General features: G+C 39.6%; 1 protein-coding gene across 1 annotated transcript in view; it reads right to left on the minus strand.

The window, feature by feature from the left end:
* Positions 1–22,415, minus strand: part of LRIG2 (leucine rich repeats and immunoglobulin like domains 2) — a 57,586-nt gene that overhangs the window by 25,943 nt on the left and 9,228 nt on the right. The window contains exons 2-11 of the mRNA XM_049765667.1: positions 13,835–13,900; positions 10,615–10,689; positions 10,319–10,453; positions 8,915–9,058; positions 8,684–8,827; positions 7,859–8,002; positions 7,260–7,403; positions 4,420–4,500; positions 3,507–3,578; positions 3,305–3,373 (exon numbers count right to left, since the gene is read on the minus strand). Coding sequence (XP_049621624.1) covers positions 3,305–3,373; positions 3,507–3,578; positions 4,420–4,500; positions 7,260–7,403; positions 7,859–8,002; positions 8,684–8,827; positions 8,915–9,058; positions 10,319–10,453; positions 10,615–10,689; positions 13,835–13,900 — 1,074 coding nt within the window. The remainder of the gene's footprint in view (positions 1–3,304; positions 3,374–3,506; positions 3,579–4,419; positions 4,501–7,259; positions 7,404–7,858; positions 8,003–8,683; positions 8,828–8,914; positions 9,059–10,318; positions 10,454–10,614; positions 10,690–13,834; positions 13,901–22,415) is intronic.

Below are 22,415 nucleotides of genomic sequence, written 5' to 3' on the forward strand. Positions count from 1 at the left end.
CAGTGCCGTCTTATGGGACAAGTTCCAACCTGGCTTAAATGCTGTTCTCTTCAGAAAAGCCTCTTCTACTATTTCATCTGATCTAAACCAGCAGTCCTATCATTCTCTTTGCCTTTGACCCAATTTTATTTTTCTTCAGAAATCCGCATACCTGATGAGATATTCTGCATCTACTGGTTTGTCCTCTATGCTATGCTAAGAATAAAACTTTTATGCTTTCAGCATCTAAAAAAGTGTCTTATAGGTCTCAGAAGGCTCAATGGCTTAAAGCATTTACAAACGATGAAAATGTTGCACGCTCAAATCTTGATGTCGCCTCATGCACTTAAATGATCAAGACAGTCCCAATATTAGTGATGCCCCTCGAGAAGCACTTGCCTAGCACCTCAGAGACTGCAGCAATCCGTAACAGGTCCCCCACTGGAAGTCCTGGCAGCAAAGGTCCAGAAAATGGCTCAGGATCTATAGTAAGTGCCCTGAAAGCACCCGAGGCAAACATGAGTTTGTGAGCTTAGTACCTGGCTTCTGGCCTCCCACCATGTTGAAGGAGATACTGATTGCCTTGATCTGGGGTTCCCAGCAAGTGGGAACAGTGTATTTGAGGAAATATAACCATTTCCTGAATAAATACAGTCATTTGTGTAGTCGTCAAATAACCCTGAGGTAGGGTTTATAATCTGTGGAAAGCCAAGTTTTAGGATGAACAATCTACGTGTGTGCCACAATACATAAGAACAAGGATTTGAACACAGTCAGTTGAAACTCAACATACATCCTACAAACTAACCATGTCAAAAAATGAGTTTTTAATTTACCAATCTGTTATAGATTAAGGATTTCATAAATTTCAAAAGTGGTTCTATAACCTCAAATATTTCTAAAAGTTTCTGGGCTGGAGCAATAGCATAACAGGTAGGGCCTTTTGCCTTACATGTGGTCGACCCGGGTTTGATTCCTGGCATTCCATGTGGTCTCCGAAGCCTGTCCATGTCCAGGGTGATTTCTGAGCGGAGAGCCAGGAGTAACGCCTGAACACCGTGGAGTATGGCCCAGAAACAAACAAAAAAAAGTTTCTAAAGCCTAATCTAACATTTTGTCTCACCATGTAATAACTAGTTCTGATACGTAGCTTTCAGGCAAAGCAAGATATACTACTGAGTCCACAGCTGAATATTCAAATTGTCAGAATTTAAATTAATACCAAAGTTCAGGAGCTAGGCTGACTATACAGGAGTAGAGGTGCATGTCTTCCTTACATGAGCAAGTCATGTCCAAAACTGGTGGTGGGATATATGCACTGGTGAAGGTACAGATGTTGAATACTGCATGACTGAAACTTAATCATGAACTTTGTAAATGTGTATCTCATGGTAATTCAACTTAAAGACTTATTTATTTATTGGTTTTTGGGCCACATCCAGCAGCTCTCAGGGGTTACTCCTGGCTCTGGGCTCACACATCGTCCCTGGCAGGGAAAGGGGATTATATCGAATGCCAGGATTTGAACCACCGTCCTTCTGCATGCAGGGCAAACGCCCTACCTCCATGCCATCTCTCTGGCCCCTAAAATTTTAATTTTTTTTTTTTTTTTTTGGTTTTTGGGCCACACCCGGCGGTGCTCAGGGGTTACTCCTGGCTGTCTGTTCAGAAATAGCTCCTGGCAGGTACAGGGGACCATATGGGACATCGGGATTCGAACCAACCACCTTTGGTCCTGGATCGGCTGCTTGCAAGGCAAACGCCACTGTGCTATCTCTCTGGGCCCTAAAAATTTAATTTTTAAAAATAAAACAACAACAACAAAAATACCCCCAAGTTCAAGTCCCAGCACTCTGGGTATAGTCCCAGAAGTCCCCGAACACTGCTGGGACACTGAACCATCTCAGCCAGTGACAGTCTATTAAAAAGAGTGGCCCTGAGTCCTGCTTGAGGTGTTCTCCCTCTCTATCCCCACAAATACCAATGCTCACTTACTCAACTCCTCTCCATGGAAAACTTCTAAATACGTGAGCAGCCTGAGGAAACAATTCAACAGTTTGGGACACCTGCCCTGTCAGCACAGGGCCTGGGGTTTAATCTCTGTCACCTCATGTGACAGCTCTGCTGTCAGTAACCCCCAGAATTACAAGCCATTTCCAGGAGCACTACAGCCAGCTGAGTATGAACACAACTAAAGGAATGTGACCTCCAGTGATTCAAGAATCAACATAGTGGCCACTAAGTATGTCCCTGGCAAGCAACTGGGTGAGCGCTGCAGCAATTCCTGGCATGTGCTACCAGTGGAGGCACAATGGAAAAGTGTGAGACTGAACAGCACCACAAAGAGAAGCAGAGCCCTGAGGAAGCATGAATAGTATGCAGCAAACTAGTGTGTAGTTCCATAGCAAGACAGCTGAGCCCTAAGAAGTGCAGTCAAATGTGCAAGAATAAACATGTATGTGAGTGTGAGCCCCAGTCAAAGTAACAACTAAGAGAAGGAGGAAAATAAATACCTCAAATAAATAATGACATAAATAATGAAAGGGTATACAATCTATTATAACTTTCATAATTTGACTATTTCTTTTTGTTTTTGGGGTCACACCCAGCAGTGCTCAGGGGTTACTCCTGGCCCCATGCTCAGAAATCATTCCTGGCAGGCTCAGGGACCATATGGGTGCCAGGATTCTAACCACCATCCTTCTGCATTCAAGGCAAACAGCCTACCTCCATGCTATCTCTCCGGCCCCATAATTTGACTATTTCAATGCTTGTGCCATAGGTCAGACACCCTTCTCTAACCAGCACTGGGGCCTCGACAGAAATTACATAAGAACTCCAAGGGCAAGGTTTAGAAACATATTACATATTTCTAACAGATCAAACAGCTACGCAGCATCCCATATAGTCCTCCAAGCATTGCCATGAATGATTCCTGAGTCCTGAACATATAGCCAGGAGTAAATCTTGAGCACAGCTGGATGTGGCCCCCAAACAAACAATTAACAAACAGACTTAGGGTAAAATAAACAAATAACCCAAACCACAACCAGCAAAACAGAAGGTAATGGACTCGAGTTGCTCGGATTTCTCAACTAAATTCAACAGCAGTCCAAAAAAAAGGGAAAGTACTGGTGCCCTGTGCTCTGGGTTTTTCCTATGTTGGGTAATTTTTAAATTGCACCCAGCAACTAAAATCACAAAGTACTGACACTTTCTTATTCCCTGCATGCACGGTGTGTTCTGGGGAAACATTTGGATCCCATTCATCCTACTTGCAGCATAAGCAGGGAGAAGAGTCTGACTAGTGACTTGAGTGACTTACAGTTCTTTCAATCGAGTCTGTGAAAAAGCATTTTCTTGGATGGACATTATAGCGTTGTTGTTCAAATCTCTGAAATGAAGAAAAATGACATTGCCAGTTACCAGTTCTCTAAGTTACATAAACACTTTCAATGGTCATAAAAAACCTCTGCTAATAGCAAAGATTATTTATATACTGAGCAAAATGGATGCAAAACACTTACAGATGCTCAAGGGATTCAAGGCCGATGAATGCTTTCTTTGTAATTGACTTAATCTGATTTCCTTGTAAAATTCTGAAAGACAAACAGACCTTTCTAATCAGTCTCCATTAAAATTAAACTTAAGACGTTTACCTATGTAAGAGGTGAAAATTAACTTAACGTGCATTTTTATGGAAGTATGGAAGCAGAACAGAGGTTTCTATTAAAATGTTGGCACTCAACAGGGTCCAGTCAACCACCACTCTCTGATATACTAGTCTCCATGTGTTAAAAACTCTATTATCTTCATAATTTCTTCCTTGCTAGCCAAAAAAAAAAAAAAAAAAAAAAAAAAAAGGATTCAGTCTACAAGATTCTGACAAGTAAAAAGCCTTAGAGAAATTCTCATGGGAGAAGACAGAAACTCAAGAGAAACCTGTTTTGCTAGAGAAATGCCTATAAAACTCACAAGATTAGGGGGCCGGAGAGATAGCATGAAGATAAGGCATTTGCCTTGCATGCAGAAGGATGGTGGTTCGAATCCCGGCATCCCATATGGTCCCCCAAGCCTGCCAGGAGCGACTTCTGAGCATAGAGCCAGGAGAAACCTCTGAGCGCTGTCGGGTGTGACCCAAAACCAAAAACCAAAAACCAAAAAAAAAAAAAAAAAAAAATTAACCAACCCAACTCACAAGATTAAACCGATTACTGATCCAATCTGTTTATGACCAGGCATGACTTAAGTAACATACACAAAACAAAACCACACACACACCCTATAAATTAAAAAATAAAACTGATAACAATGCTTCTTCCTCTAATAAAGACAGAGGCCTAGATTTTCCAGTCTTTGTCAAACAGATATAATTCAGTCCCACTTACAACTGACTTATAAAAATAGATTTATAGATATACAGATATTATAAACACATACAATTTAGTGAGACTTGTGAGTCCAGCAAAGGCTTCACTAGCATCTTCGATAGCCCATGAAATTTCATTGTTTCTTAAGTTTCTATAAAAATATCCAGAAAAGAGAGGTTTGGTTAGTCAAATTGCTATTACACAGCTGGCATCGTTTGGCATGGCCATGCCAAGATACATATACTAATCCTGAACCTTGCTTTACTTTCTCTTGTCATCCCTTAATCTTTATTGCAAAGGCCAAATTATTTATAATTGCAACCTAACTCTTCTTTCAAAGAACTGTGATAGACGTGTAAGAATTGAACCTTATAAACTAATAATTAATCTGGCTTGATAAATACATTAAGCAACTGCCTAGAAGTATTAATTTTCCTCTATTAATAACCCCTACTTATGTTAGCATATTAAAATTACAATGGGGGCCCTATTATAAAGAAGGCAGATGGATTTCAGATGTCGGAGATAAGGCTCAGAAATCTGATTTCAGACTAATGGGATTTCTGGGTGATCCAAGCCTTCCCCTGGGCCCTTAAATGTAAAAGGGCTGACAAAGAATACCATCAACACAGAGTTTCACAGCTCTGCTATGACTGAACATGTCCCCTGAAAGGCAAGAATGATCTACCTAGGCCTCAGAGTGCTTGCTGTTTCCTTTCAAAGGCAAAGTATAGATCTTTAAAAATCCTTTGATCCAGTCTCAAAGGAAATGCAACTGTACCGCATCATGAACTGATGGAAAAATATTGGTGGGAGAAATTCAATCCCTTCTGCATCCTTAAGGCATCTCATAAACCTTTGTGTGCTATAAAACAGATGTAAAGTTGGGTGATTAACAGTTAAGGACGGAGAAATCATTTTTCTTCTGGCCTGATTCTCTTTACATGAAGCAAAAAGCTAAGAAAGCCCACTTTATTTCACTGGACACTAAACATTTCAACAATGGCCTCAACTTTTCAGGCCACTGCCCCACCTCTACAGTCCAGTATACACTGAAATCACTCGAGAAAATGAGGAAGAAGTGGCTTACTCTGGCAAGAGCGTCAGGCTAAAGAGGCGGAATTTCTCAGGTCAGATCTTAATTCTACCTTCACTATCTCTGTGACATCAAGTGACCATTTACTTCTGCAATAACTTTCTGGTCTTAACTATGAAAATAACCGTAACCTGCTACCTAAAACCTATTTGTTATCCCTTGCTGACAAATATTCCTTTACCAAAAGGCTGCAGCTGAAAACTGATGGAAATTAGAAATGCTCACTAGGCTCTTTTACTTGTGATATTTCTAAAAAGTGGAGGAGGGGATCAATCACTTCTGGTTTTCCAAGACTAAATCTAAAGATGACCTCATTACAACACTATTTTAAACCACCATCACTACTTTTACATAAGCCTTCACTGAATTTCCAAGCGTATTTCCTCACTGACCACTATGTCCCAGGTCCCAAAGCTTTTCTCTGAGACCATACATCAACTCTGAGAAGCATTACCAGTTTCTAAGTTCTACTAACACTATATTCTTTTCCTCTTATTCTGTACCGCTTGAAATTACTATATCCATTAAAATAACTCCTCACCCAATAAAATCATGCTCCATGATTATTAGGTAAAGACACTTCATTTACAGGAGCACAGGGTCTTAAGAGTTTTAATTACCTTTATAAGCATCTAATTTAAAGTTCCAACGTCCCTGAACAAAGAAAGGAGGAAAAGTCTCCAGAGAAAGGATAAGTGTTTTCTTCCATCTAATGGTGAAGCATCAAACTGACTGGAACTATTTGATGGGTTTTTTTCTGCCACTGGTGGTACTTGGTGGTACCCTTGGGACTGGGAGGAAGGAAGGGCAATTTGGTCACTTCCAATGGTAGCCAAAAGATTATGAGATGTCAGAATAGAACTGAGGTGGACCACATGAATGACAAGAGCCTTAACCCTTAAGCCAAACTATGAGACTTTATTTATTTATTTACTTATTTGGTTTTTGAGCCACACCCAGCATAGCTCAGAGCTTACTTCTGGCAGTGCTCATGAAACCATTATGGGTTGTGGGGATAGAAGCCAAATTTGTCATATACAAGACCAAGTGCCTTACCCACTTGTTCTATCTCTTTGCCCCCCTGAACTATATGTGACTTCAAACAAAGAACTTTAATCTCTCTGAACCTAAGCCTTCTAATGTGGAAAGAGTAATAAAAACTTTAATATCTCAAACCCTCAGGGAACTATAATGAAGTTTTATTGTTTGGGGGTTTGGGAGTCACACCGAAATAATGTTCCGGGACTACTTCTGGCTTTATACTTGGATGTTGCTCCCAGAAGTACCTGGGAACCATGTGGTGCCAGGTACTGAACCCAGATTCTTGGCTAGCAAAGCATACACTCAACTGTTGAGCTATCTCTTTGGCCCCAGACACTCAGTTTTGTCTAAAATTATACAACAAATTATTAATATGTCTCCTGCCTGAGCTGTTGCCATTATACATCCTCCTCATCCTTCTGAATGAGAGGAGCTGTCCTTTCTGATACACCTGAAGGTTAGAGAAATAAGAAGATATGCTTGTGTGTGTGGGTTAAGGTGTATGGTGCCAGGGAGAAACCTAGATCTCATACATACAAGGCATGTACTCTATCACAAGCCATTTCCCCAAAATGTTTATTTGTGAAACTCAATCATGCTAAACCCCCAGAAATTGGTGCAATGAGAGATGCTTTGTTGTTATATTGGTTAATTCAGAATTAAACTACAAATTGCACAGGCTAGAGAGAAGACCAGGGGGAAGAGGTGGGGATAAACATGAAAAAACATAAAATAGTACATAAATAAGTTAATAATAATTAGAATGTACTTACAGTGTCTGAAGATTGGAAAGAAACCTAAACACACCATCAGCAATATGAGTGATTCTGTTATCCCCTAAATTCAACCTTTCCAGTAAACTCAGACCCACAAAAGCAGATTCATCTAGGCGAGTCAACTGGTTATATGACAAGTCACTAAAAACAAAAGAAAATGAGAAATTCATTTAGATTAACTTCATTTGTGTGTGTGTGGGGGGGGTGGGGTCTGTTTCATTTTGTCACTGTCCCTGGTGGAACATTCTGGCATCTCTCTTGGCAGTGTTCAGGGGACTATATAGTACTAGGGATCAAGCCCAGAACTCCTGCATGCAAGGCAAGGGCTCAGTACATCAGTACATTAAGCTAACTCCTCAGCCTAACTTTCATTCTTATTCTAGTTGCATGATACTTGGAGCATCCAACAAACTTCTAAAGAGGAATGTTAGGGCTTGTTGCTAAGATCAAATCAGGATCTGCCACATGCAAGTCAAGCACAATAACCCCTGAACCTCTCAGGTCCCAATGTTACTGCTCTTTTACTGGCCCTGGGAATAATTTATCTTAAAGCACTTGAATCTTTCAGCTTTCACTGAAACACAGGCCACACTTACAGTTCTGATAGTCTTTGGCAGAACTCCCACGCATCAGGGCTGATTCTTTCAACAGCATTCTGGCTCACGTAGAGTTGCTGTAACATTCGCAAACCATACAGCCATCCCTTGTTCACTTCTGTAAGGTTATTATGTTCCAATTCCCTGAGAATTAGAAAAAGGGGAAAACATGTTCCAAAACAAGGCACTGCAATGAAGCGATTCCAAAAATCCTCATTAAGTCTTGCTCAAAGAAGCATCCATCTTTGCTTAACCCAAGTAAACCAACAAACTGTTCAATAAATATTTATATGACTTAAAATGTAGTGCTCTAAAGTAGTTAAGATTGTTCAAAATGTGAGATCAAAGCAAATGACACCAGATCTGCTATAACTCTTCTATATGAATTCCGATACTTATCATCAGCTGAAACATTAAGGAAATATGAACTTTTTAGATAAAAGGCTTAAAAAAAAGTACGACAAAAATAACATTTCATAAAACATAAAAACAGAGAACAGAAAAAGAACTCGAGTTCCTTTGAATAATTAAAACAATTTTCTTAGTTGTTTTGGCAATAAAGTGTCCTAATCACTCTCTTTTCCTACCAATTCTTATTTTAAAAAACTTCATTGATTGATTGATTGACTGGTTTTTGGGCCACATCCAGTGGTGCCCAGGGGTTACTCCTAGCTCTGCGCTCAGAAAATGACCCGGGCAGGCTCTGGGGACCACATGGGCTGGGGATCCAACTGAGTCTCGGCCACATGCAAAGCAAACGCCCTACTACTATACTATCTCTCCAGCCCCATCCTACCAATTTCTATTGTAGTTCCTTATACTTACAATTCTTCCATGTTGTCCAAGCCAAAGAACGCACCATCCTTAAGCTTGCTAATTCCATTCCGCTGCATTTTCAAAGATCTTAAGGAGTCCAGACCTTGGAATGTCAGTCCTTCCACAACTTTAATCCTGTTTCTTTTCAGTTCCCTTTAAAAAAAAGTTTGATGTTCAGTAATGTCTGTTGATTTGCTCTAATTCAATCGAAAAGGTCACATTTTCAAGTTAGTCACTCACAAGAACTGAAGGTGAGGCAGCTTGAAGATCTTGGGTGGAATCAAGCTAATTCTGTTCCGGTTTAACTTGACCACTAATAAGGAACTTGATAAATTATCAAAGCAACCAGCCTCCAGGATGGCTATCCGATTATTACTCAAATTTCTAAAAAAGAAAAAAAATTTTTTAATTTAATAAGACAGAATATTCTATCATTATAAAGTTATAAGTCCCCATTTTACCTCTTGGAATATTATATATAAATATATTTACATGAAATATATATGTATATATAATATATATTTAAATGTATATAATATATATAAAGTGTTACAAATCATTTAACTGCTGCTCCTTCAAATACAAACTAAGGGTCGGGGCAAGATGGTAAAACAGGAAAGGCACTTGCATCTGATCCTAGGTATCACATATGGGCCCCCAACAAAACAAAGATAATACCTACTTTATTTGACTCATGACACTATGTATGAATGTATTTTTGTAAACCGTACAATACTGGTATATATGTTAATTATCATAATCATAGTTAGGGTAAGGTGCTATTTACTTTAACAAATGACTTTACTTATATTTACTTATAGTTGTTTATTAATTTATTTATTTTTGGTTTTTGGGTCACACCCAGCAGCGCTCAGGGGTTCCTCCTGGCTCTACGCTCAGAAATCGCTCCTGGCAGGCTGGGGGACCATATGGGAGGCTGGGATTCGAACCACCGTCCTTCTGTATGCAAGGCAAACACGTTACCTCCATGCTATCTCTCCAGCCCCAACAAATAACTTACATTTACTGTCTATAAAACTATTAATAAGAGGTCAGAGCATTGTATAGTGAATAAGGAGGCACTTGCCTTGCACACAGCCAACCTAGGTTCAATCTTAGCATCCCATACCATCCCCTAAGCCCACCAGAAATGATCCCTAAGTATAGAGCCAGAAGCAAGCCATGACCACTTCTGGGTCTGGCCCCAAACCCAAAACACAAATAATAAAACCTGTTAATATTTCTGTAATACAGCTAAATAAATATTAAGAACTGCTCTGAATACTCCCCAATATTTTCTGACAACAGTGTACTTTTCGAGGAGAAAAAAGTAAAACATCTCCCTCCTGCCCCCCAACCCCCAAATCTAAAAGGCTGATTCTGTTTCACACATATATCAAAACCAGGATAATGGGTAGGGCTCTTGCTTTGCATGCAGCTGATTCCAACTTGATCCTGGGCATCCCATATGATTTCCAGAATCCTGCTAGAAGTAACCCTGAACATAGAACCAAAACTAAGCCCTAAGCAATGCTGGGCATAACCAAAGACAAAAACAAACAAACAAAAAAAAACCAATAACATGGATCACTGAATAAAAATCATGTGTTAAAGTAAATTTGGTTTAAACTCTATTTTACTTACAGGTATTTAAGTTGCATTCGAGGGAATGAAGATGTCTTGATTTCTGATATTATATTTGAGCTGAGGTCCAAACTCTCAAGAGCAGTGTAAAACTGGAATGACTCTGCATTTATTTCTGGAATTATATTATGAACTCTACAAAACAAAGATTATACTGAAGCACAAATGCTTCATCCCAGGCCACAAGTATATTAGATCATTAGAATCAACAATAAATAAGGCTACACAAGCCAAAATACAATACAAAAATATGTACCGTCATAATTTAAGTGATCATAAAATCGTTATTTACTTACAATGAAAGTTGAGTAATGTTAGAGGCTGCTTCTCCAAAATATGGAATTTCTGTCAGTTCATTATAATTCATTTTTCTAGATGGGAGGAAAACAAATTTTAAGTTTAATGAAGGAAATATTATTCCTGAGTTCTGACTTCAGCTTAATGCATATTTGTCAGATGCCAAATTTGAAAATAGCCTATAATTTGGAATGAGTTTGACAAAGATATTTTAATTACAAATTATTTTTCAAAGCTTGGATTATTTTTTATCATTAGATATACTATTAAATAATTTTCATATCTATTTATTTCGGTTTGGTGGCCATATCTGGCTACACACAGAGCTTGGTTTTGGCTCTCTATGCTCAGGAATACACTCTTGGAAGTGTTCAGGAGACCAAAGGGTCAGCCATGTGTAAAACCTGTACTCTCTCTCCAATCCACATTGAATTTTTTGTTGCTTTTGGGCCACACTCAGCAGTGCTCAGGGTTTACTCCTGGCTCTATGCTCAAGAATTACTCCTGGCTGGCTCAGGGGAACCATATAGGATGCCAGGGATTGAAACTAGGTCGGCCGTGTGCCAGGCAAATAAATGCCCTACCCGCTGTACTATCGCTCCAACCCCACATTAGATATTTTTAATCCCAAAATCCTTGGAATAATTTTGTTTATGAGATCTAATTTAAGTTCTCCTTAAACAAAGAACAATCAGCCATCCAGGTCTTTATACATTGTGTATAAATCATATAATATCATATATAAGGTGCTGAAAGTTATGAAGGGTTGCTTCAGACAACCTATAAAATTAATTTGCCATTCGGAGAGTTAACCTATAGCTAACTTTACAGCTCTTGAATTTTTTTTATTTTGTTTTGGGCCACAACTGGTGGTGTTCAGGGGTTACTCCTGGCTCTGCGCTCAGAAATCTTTCCTGGCAGGCTCTGGAGACAATCTAGGATGCTGGGGGTTGAACCGGATCTGTCCTGGGTCAGACGTGTACAAGGCAAACACCCTACTGCTGTGCTATTGCTCTGGCCCTTTTACAGCTCTTTAAATTAAGTTGTCTCTAATTGTTTCAGTAAATACACTAACATAATCATGTTTCAACAGCCTGTCTTTTAATCATGAGACAACTTCAACACTATTAAATACAGAATAGTGGGTTCCAACATCGTATAGCAGGTAGGGCATTTGCCTTGCACACAGTTCACCCGGATTCAGCTCCCAGCATCCCACAGGTTCCCCACTTCCCACCAGGAGTAATTCCTAAGGGTAGAGCCAGGAGTAACCTCTGAGGTGTAGCCCAGAAGCCAAAAACTAAAAATAAAATAGTATAAAAGATCTCTCTGGCAGAAAAATGTCCCCACCATCACTATTAAGCTCAAAAAATAAAAATAAAAACCAATGATGGTCACCAACTCTTCTAAGAGTTAACAGTTCTGGGGCCTTCTTGGAATGGTTGAGGACATATTTCCCTTTATGCCTGAAACTAGAACAGCCTACTGCCAAACCCAACACCCTCCCATAGAAAAGGTCCACAATTTAACTTTATCAAACTGCTTAGCCAATTTGTTCCAGATATGTAGATCCTGGACTGTGTAGCCACACGCAGCCATGCAACACCTCCAAATTTCATAGTGGTGTCAGTCCAATAATCAGAGCAAATCTGAAGGAAAAAAGTTACCCAGAAGACCACCAAGCTCAGTGAGTCTAAACAATAACACAAAACCCTCAACTGGCACCAACCACAGTCAGTAAATTCTCAGACAATGACTTTCATGACTGAGAGACAGATTATTACAAATTGACCTTTATTGATCTAAATTTTAATAGTCACATTTATTTTTGTATTATAATGAACTATTAAGTGTTTGAGCAGGATGGTGAGTGGAAAATGAGGGACACAGGAAAGGGGTCACATTGGTTTGGTAGTGGGATTGGTGTTTGAACATTCAAGGCCTGAAACAACTATTTTATAAACAAATTGATAAATCATGGTTATAATAAAAAATTATTTAAATAATAATAAATTATAAAATAGCAATCATAAGTAAAAGGCCTTCAAGACACCAACCCAAAGGACAAAGTCCAGTCCGTGAAGTTCCTGCGCTTCCACTGAACAGGCCTTTTGACTCAGGGCTCACTTTTAGCTATCAAACCTGCCAATAATTCAGAAACCAGATGTAGTCAATTTGGGGCAGGAAGAGAGAGTGAAGGGAAAAATAACAGCACAAAAAAAGTTATGTGTCAGAAAGAAATCGAACAGGAAAAAAAAGCTGAGGGTTGTAGCTAGAGTGTGTTTAGTATAAAGGCAAACAGGCCTAGACTATCTCAATAGTTGTGCATTTGGGGCCATCACAGATAATTAAAGAAGGAAAAGTTCATTTTTCATAGAAGCTTGGGACACAGATTACTTTATTTTACCACATATTCCCATGTTTTTTTTATAAAACTACGAAGAAGGGATCAAAGAAAGGCCAACTGGTTTCAGATGCAGTGGTGGGGAAACAAATAAGATCTAAATATCCAAGCCAAAGTCAATGATAATAGAATCAAGGGACCTAAACTTTAACAATCTCAACTTAAAGGGCCCTGTTATAATGGCAGGCCAGTAGGCAAAGGGTGGTGGGACAGGATGCACTCTGGGTCCATTGGTGGAGGGAGGTTGATAGTGGTGGTGGGAAGGGCCCTGACTCATTGTGTAATTCAAATTCAACTATGAAGGTTTCTGTTAATCACAACTGTTTCAATAAAATAAAATTTAAAAAGACAGGAGGAAAAGTTCAGTTAAGTAGAAAGCTGAATTCTAGTTTCAACATTTCAGATGACACAAGGTTTATGCAACCTGGCTAAAAATTTGGCAAAAAATAAATACAATGAATCTGAAATGGGGCGAGATCTTAATTTTGGTCCAAGAAAGTAAAGCATTTCTATATAGTTTGCTAAAAAAGCACCACCCAATGTCACAAGTCCTGGAGTCTCTGACAGTTAACTATGAAAGGCAAGAGTTATGATCTTTAAACAATTAAAATAACTCAGGGCCAGAAAGAGTGATCCCTGAGCACAGAGTCAGGAATACCCCAGAGTATAGCCAGTTGTGCCCAAAAACAAAAAAAGAGGGTGAATTTAGATTTCTTCCTTCTATTTGTAATCATGTCTTAAAATATTAGACACTCCCTCATTCATACATCATTGAAATCACTTGGAGATTGTAAATTTAAATAAAAAGAACTTACACTTCTTGTAATGTCTGAGATTCCAGGCTGATGTTCCAATTAGACAACAGATTATGACTCAAATCCCTAAAAGAAAACAAAATATCATGCTTAGTGTAGTGTTAGAAAGTTGACTTTAAAAATAAAGAAACAGGGGGGCCGGGCGGTGGCGCTAAAGGTAAGGTGCCTGACTTGCCTGCGCTAGCCTTGGACGGACCGCGGTTCGATCCCCCGGTGTCCCATATGGTCCCCCAAGCCAGGAGCAACTTCTGAGCGCATAGCCAGAAGTAACCCCTGAGCGTTACTGGGTGTGGCCCAAAAACCAAAAACCAAAAAAAAGAAAAAAAATAAAGAAACAGGGCCCGGAGAGATAGCACAGCGGCATTTGCCTTGCAAGCAGCCGATCCAGGACCAAAGGTGGTTGGTTCGAATCCCGGTGTCCCATATGGTCCCCCGTGCCTGCCAGGAGCTATTTCTGAGCAGACAGCCAGGAGTGACCCCTGAGCATCGCCGGGTGTGGCCCAAAAACCAAAAAAAAAATAAAGAAATAAAAAAAATAAAGAAACAAGGGGCCGTGGCAATGACGCAAGATCTGCCTTGCCCGTGCTATCCTAGGACAGACCGCAGTTCAATCCCCTGGTATCCATATGGTCCCCCAAGCCAGAAGCGATTTCTGAGCACATACCCAGGAGTAACTAACTCCTGAGCATCACCAGGTGTGGCCCAAAAACAACCAAACAAAAATAAAATAAAATAAAATAAAATAAAGAAGCAAGCTAACCAAAAGACTCCACTAATCTAAAGTACTAAAAATCCTATCAATATTATTTTAATGTATATTCAAAAAGTGTTTTTAAAGAGTAATAATTTCATTAGATTTCAAAATAGCAATTCTGTAAGACTTCTTTCAATAATGTTCAATGGCTCGATCAACAAAATACAAAGGTTTTCAGCTGTTTCCCCAATTCTGTCTCCAGTCTTTCGATTCTCTCCAACAACAGAAATGAAACTATATCCAGTGCAGTCTTCCAGATAGTTTTATGCATATGCAAGTAAATTTTAGACATATTTTATGGATCATTTTATAGCAGGATTAGTCATCATTCGATTCAGTGATACATTTCATATGCTTTTAAAATAAATACACACTTTTACATATATTCAACGTACACTCTAACAATTACACTGTAAATACAAGTAAACTCAAAACACATTTCAAAAATCAAGAATACACATCTATATTAGAAATGGAGATGAGGGGCCCGGAGAGATAGCACAGTGGCATTTGCCTTGCAAGCAGCCAGCTGATTCAGGACCAAAGGTGGTTGGTTCGAATCCCGGTGTCCTATATGGTCTCCCGTGCCTGCCAGGAGCTATTTCTGAGCAGACAGCCAGGAGTAACCCCTGAGCATTGCCCAAAAAACAAAAAAAAAAAAAAAAAGAGAAAGAAAAATAAAAAAAAAAAAAAAAAGAAATGGAGATGAGGACATCCTTGACAGGAAAATAGCCTGCTTTCAAACTGCTGTCTGGCTCCAGGAGGAAACACATCTTACTGTGTTGATGAGGATAATAGGGCCAGCTTGACCCTTACCCAGTACAAGACATAAGTCTATGCATTTTATACCTTTGAACTACATATGTTTCACACAACTAATGAAATACTTTTAAAATTCTCTTTTCTAGCATAGAAACAGGCAGAGATAAGTAATCGTCGATCCAAAACCACATACGTAATGAAGCCACAAACTTGAAATTTCACCTCATTTCTAAGTTTATTGGCTATAGTATGCATTTCACTGAAACTAGCCAGGTATCTCAATATTTAAATATGCTAAAAATATTCATCTTGATGCTTCCTGACATTTTTACAAGGCTGAGGTAGAATTAATCAAGCCCATACAAGCTGTCTGACCAGGAGATATATGACACATAACCAAATGGCCAGCAATATGGAAATTCCACAGAAACACTGAGAATGGCTTTATTTTGCTGTACCTCCTGGGCAGAGACAGATGCATTGAGAATTTAAAGGAAATCTCAATCACAGCAGAGACATTTGTTCTAAACTAGATTTTTTTCTCTACCCATCTTTAAAACCTAACCACTTTTAAGTGTTCATTTTATAATATAACTAACACTAGGGTAATATATCAATTTTTCCTCAACAAGCGTATTATTATTTTTGTCTTGGGTGGCAACTCACCTCACAGATAAAGGGCTTTCATTTCCATCCTAACTGTGCTCAGAATGCTTCTCAAGACCATGATATTCTGGCAGTGAATTCAATTGTATTCATTTCCAGAGTTCACTTCATAAATGCCAATGATCACCAGATAACCACTCATTTTTGTTTGTTTGTTTGTTTGTTTGGGGGGCCACACCCTGCAGCGCTCAGGGGGTATTCCAGGCTCTGAGCTCAGAAATCAGAAATCTTTCCTGGCAGGCCAGGGGGACCATATGGGATTCTGGGAATCAAACTCAGGTGGGCCTCATGCAAGGCAAAGATCAGATTCATTGTGCTATATTATTGCTCCAGTCCCTTAATAACCACTCTTAAAAGTATATATTATTAAAGAAATCTCAAGCAATCAAATAAAACTCAATTTATCCAGGATCTAAACGGCTGTCTTTGGTATCAGAGAAAACTGTCCAGTGTCTCTACTGGAGCAAGTTTTTTTTTAAATGTATCTTTGAAGAATTTTTAGGCTTTTCAGTGGAACCCAAAGAATTGCTGGAGGACTATACCTCTCAAGGATAAGACTGTCTCAAGGATTTCAAACAAGTGAGAGCTGCACATACTAAAGCTCTCCAGACCTTCTGCAATAAATCTACATTGAGTAATACTTTTAAAGTAAAATAAAGATACCAAGAATGAAAGAAAATGCATCCTCAAAGGTGCACCACCATCAAACACAACTAGGGTCAGTCAAGCCATTTGCTAAATACCAGATTTGACACCAACACAACAAAGAATCACTACTGAACTGTGTCAACAGATTCAACATCCTCTTCTTTTTTTTTTTTTTAACATACATTTATTTATTTAGGTTTTGGGGCCACATGGAACACAGGTGCAACCCAGGTCGGCCATGTGCAAGGCAAGCACCCTACCACTGTGCCATCTCTCCAACCCCAATCCACTTCTTTTTTACTTTATTTTACTTTACTTTATTTTATTTTATTTTGGTTTTTGGATCACACCCAGCAGCACTCAGGGGTTAGTTACTCCTGGCTCTGCACTCAGAAAATCGCTGCTGGCAGATGCCAGGGACCATATGGGATGCCGAGAATCGAACCAAAGTCGGTCCAGGGTTGGACGCGTGCAAAGCAAATGGCTTTGTGCCCAACATCCACTTCAAATATAAAACAGTTATGATAAAAATGGAGTAGGAAGAGCAGATCTCAACCTTATTAAAGACCATAAAATCCAACCCCTGGCAATTCAGCATCTTTTCCCTGCCCATGTCCGTGAAAAATTGAAGATTGCTTTGGGGGGGGGGGGGAAGCCTATAATCAATCAGTATTTGGGGGCTACTCCTAGCTCTGTGATCAAGTGTCAATAATGACTATGCTCAGGGGACCATGTGATACAGGGGGTTGAATCTGGACCTCCTACATACAAAGCATGTACTCCCACCCATTAAGCTCTTTCTAGCCCAAACATTGTTCCTCTCAAACCAAGTATAAAATAAATTACAAGAGATTCACTGCTGGGGCCGGGCGGTGGCGCTGGAGGTAAGGTGCCTGCCTTACCTGCGCTAGCCTAAGGAGACGGACCGCGGTTCGATCCCCCGGCGTCCCATATGGTCCCCCAAGCCAGGAGCGACTTCTGAGCGCATAGCCAGGAGTAACCCCTGAGCGTCACCGGGTGTGGCCCAAAAACCAAAAAAAAAAAAAAAAAAAAAAAAAGAGAGATTCACTGCTACTACTATGATCCGGTTTTGTTTTTATGTTTGTTTGGCTTTTTAGTTTTTTTTGAGCCATGTCCAACTATGCTCAGGGTTTAATCCTGGCAGGGTTCACCCTATGGAGTAGCAGGGATTAAACCCTGGTTGGCCATTTGCATGGCCTTACCTACTACACTGTCTCTAATCCAATTATTAAAAATAATGACACGGTGGGAACAGAGAGATAGCATGGAGGTAAGGCATTTGCCTTTCATGCAGAAGGTCACTGGTTCGAATCCTGGCATCCCATATGGTCCCCTGAGCCTGCCAGGAATGATTTCTGAACATGGAGCCAGGAGTAACCCCTGAGCACTGCCAGGTGTGACCCAAAAACAAAACAAAACAAAAATGACACTGTTAAAAGAAGCAGAACAGGGGCTGGAGAGATAGCATGGAGGTAGGGTGTATGCCTTGCATGCAGAAGGACGATGTTTCAAATCCCGGCATCCCATATGGTCCCCCGACTCTGCCAGAAGCGATTTCTGAGCATAGAGCCAGGAGTAACCTCTGAGCGATGCTGGGTGTGAACCAAAAACCAAAAAAAAAAAAAAAAAAAAGGAAGAAGCAGAACACCAAAGAAGAAACAAGGACACCAAAAAATGCAATGTGAGACCCAGAGAAAGAGGGCAAGACCTGGGGCACCTACCCTGTATGAAAATGATCACTAAATCTGCAATGTCCCACATGCACAAAGCCCACAAAACTCACAAAGAGTTTTTGCTCTCTGGCCTAGAAGCACTTAGCTCTGTGAGCCCAGATGCCTGGCAGCTACAGTGCAGGGAAGCACTATGGCTGAATCATGCAATAATGCTGGTAAGCATGTATGTGTCCGCTGCAGCCACTCACAGGGAGCACAGCCACGATGCATGTGCCTGAACGAAGTGGGAGCCCTAGTGAGCCCACTCAGGCACCTTAATCAAAGGACTGCACTCTGGTGAACACGCTGCAGCCTGGTTTGGAGCACTACAACCTGAGGTGTGGTCCCTGGCGAGCACCACAGCTAAAAACAATCAAGCACTGCATCTAGGCAAATGCCATGGACACTCTTCATTCATTACAGAGACTACAGCAACTAGAGTGAGGGATGCACTTATGGTTTGCATGTGTGAGGCTTGAGATTTGATCCTGCATACAACTAAAAAAGACACAAAGGAGTGATTATAAAACGTTATTTTTAAAGATGAGACTGAAAAGACAGTACATAGTTTAGTTAGACTGATCCCCAGAGATAGTACAGGGAGAGGGTAGACTGATTCCTGATCCCCAGGAAATGTTCCTTAAGCAGCACCTGGTATAGCTAAATCCCTCACCCCCCTCACAATAAATGGACAGTTGTCTGATGCTCAGGGCTGGAAGAATTAACGTGGCTAAAATGTCTATGCAAGCCAATGCTATAATATCAGTACAAAACCCATCAAATTTCCAATGTCATTATTCAAGAAAATGGGACAAGCATCATTAAAATTTATATTGGAATCAACAAAGATTATAAGTAGCAAAAGTAATCCCAAGAAACAGTATGAAAATTTCCAACATATCACAGACCAACCACAGGCTCAAACAATTCCACTTCTATATATCTACATATCTATTTGGAGAATATAAAAACTCTAATGTGAAAAAGTGTATGCATTCCTAAGTTCACTGAAGCTCTACTTCTATTTTTTTGTTTTTGTTTTTGTTCTTGTTTTTTGGGTCACACCCAGAAGCGCTCAGGGGTTTCTCCTGGTTCTACGCTCAGAAACTGCTCCTGGCAGGCTCGGGGGACCATATGATATGGGATGCCAGGATTCGAACCACCGTCCTTCTGCATGCAAGGCAAACGCCCTACCTCCATGCTATCTCTCCGGCCCCTGAAGCTCTACTTCTAATACACAAAATCCAGAAACAACCCAAATACCCAATGGCAGATGAATGGATAATGGAACACTATAAGCTATAAAAAAAGATGAAACCTTGCTATTTGCAACAACATGGAATGGACTAGAAGAAATTATGGAAGTATAACAAGCCAAGAGAAATACAAACACTTGGTGACTTGGCTCATGTGTGGGATAAAAACAAATCAAGGAACAGATAAAGGCAAAACAAATTATTGTGTTCTTTGGTTTTGGGGCCACGCCCTGGCTCTGCACTTGAAGATCACTCCTGGCAGGCACGGGAGACCATTTGGCATGCCAGGTTTGAACACTACTCAGCCAATCCACTTTACTATCTCTCCAGCCCCCTAAATTCTTGGATTCTAACAGCAGAGCTACAGTTATCAGAGTGAGGAAGGGCTGGCAAGGTAGAGAGGGTCCAACAGTTTGTAGAGAAGGCATATCGGTCTTTTAGGAAGGGTGTAGTGTGGAAACATTTGAAGATATATGAAACTATACTCCTGAAAATATACACATTATAAGTAAGTGTTACCTAATTTTTTAAAAGGGAGCAGGTATCAGTCTAGCATTAAATGAACTGACCTGATCACCAGGTATTATTCATACAGTAAGTATTTAAATGCTATATTAAGTGCTGGGGTCACAAATACTGGCAACTTGGACACTTTTTTATTTTTGTACTTTGAAATCAACATTGATTGCACATAGTACTCCAAAACTATACACTTAAATTTAAAATCAACTCCAATAGTTTCCTTCCCTAGAAATGTAAATTCACAGTAAATGAGCTCTTTCATACTTAAATTTCAATCTGAAATTTATTCATACCAAATGTGTATATGTGAGTAGAGATACATGCTTAGTCTCCATAAGCATGCCTTTTCCATTTCTTTTTTCAGATTGAAGACAACTTAAATTAAGAATCTGAATAGTGGGGTGAAAGGGATATAGCACAGAGGGTAGGGCATTTTGCCTTGCAAGCAGCTGACCTGGGTTCGATCCCTGGCCACCCTTATGGTCCCCCAAGCCTGCCAGTAGTGATTTCTGAGTGTATAATCAGGAATAACCGCTGAGCAGGGCTGGAAAGATAGCACTTGCTTAGCAGAGGCCAACCTAGATTCATCCAGTATGCTTTCCCACCACTGCCAAGATTAATGACTGAGTGCAGAGCCAGGAGTAAGCCCTGAGCACCATTAGGTGTGGCACCAAAACAAAAACATTGACTACTCTTTTAAAGTCTCTTATTATTCCTCTCAGACAATCATTAATTATACTTGGTTTGCATAAATTATTCTTTAATAATCTTTACTTAAGCTCCATGATCACAAAAATGATTGTGGCTGGATTTCAGTCATAAAAAGAGCATGCCCCTTCACCAGTGCAACCTTCCCATCACCAATGCCCTCCACCTCCCTCCTCCCAAATTATTGTTTTAATGAGGATTTTTCATGCAAAACTCTAAAGATGAAAAACCGTTTTTGAAAGATGTTTCCCCCCCTTGAAATATTTCTAAAGTATACTTAAGAACTTAATGAGAAACTTGATGAATATAACCTAGAATCTAGTTTATTAACATTCAATAACCTTCACTTTTTAACACTATTTTAATATCTAAAATTATATGGATATGATGCTTAGAGATTAAGTCTCAGAAAAGGCCTAATTTTAATGCTGTGAACTCAATTCCCACTCAAGCTAGTCTACAGGGAGAGAGAGCTGTAATATATGATAAATTATTAAAGTTCTTGATATCATGAGGAGCCAGAGGTGCCATTAATGTGGTCTTTAGAACCATCAGGGTGTAAATAATTTATAGGTCGTACACATAAATGGCACTGCAACAGTTTGAGGAAGAGAATCAAGTTTTGCAAGCTAATAGCAAAGTACAACACTTATGGAGATGTAGACTTTTTATTTTGCCCAGTCTCATTTGAACATTTTAGCCACAGGCCTCTTTTTTGAAAATCTGCACCAAAAGGCCAACTGTGACCCTAATAAGAGCAACAAAACTGCTGAGAAATGAATTATGACAATGTTTCACTTATTTATCCAGCATTGTGTGCACTGGAACCCCTGGTGAAAATTATCTAAAGTAATTTAGTTAGAACTATTGCGATTAGTTACAGTACTATGATTTATCATGCTGTTGGATTTTGAGTATTCCTGGAATATAATAAACATGAGGATTCTAAAGCCATTCTTAACTTTTAAATGCCTGTGTCTTTTTAGGTTGTTTCTCCTTTACCACTAATAGCTTAAAATTCAACGTCATCCCCTATGATAGAGAGAAGCACAGTAAAGGAGCAATAAATGGTCAAAAGCATTGAAAATGGAGATTTTGACTCCAGAACTGAGCTTATCTGGGGCTGAGGGCAGTTTGAAAGGTGCAGCTTGGGAGACTGGTGGAGCGAAGTGGGTATCTGAGTGATAGTGAAGGGATGAACTTGTGCATGCATGAAAAGTGATAACAGTATTGTAAATACTGAAATCTCAATAAAAAAAATGGTAAAAAAAAATATTTACCTCCTTTTTTGAACCATCAGCCTTTCTGTAAGAATTTATAATTTATTCATCCTAATTCACTACTTCTAATCAATTATTGCCAGATAGAAGTCAGTAGTGCTAGGACTGTCAGAAGCACAAGTGAGAAAACTGAGTGACTCCTTTCTAAAAAGATATATTTTATTTATTTATTTTTGTTGTTTGGGTTTTGTTTTGTTTTGGTTTTGGTTTTGGTTTTGTGGATCACACCCAGCAGCGCTCAGGGGTTACTCC

This window comes from Suncus etruscus, chromosome 19 (assembly GCF_024139225.1).
Source record: "Suncus etruscus isolate mSunEtr1 chromosome 19, mSunEtr1.pri.cur, whole genome shotgun sequence".
Lineage (NCBI taxonomy): Eukaryota > Metazoa > Chordata > Mammalia > Eulipotyphla > Soricidae > Suncus > Suncus etruscus.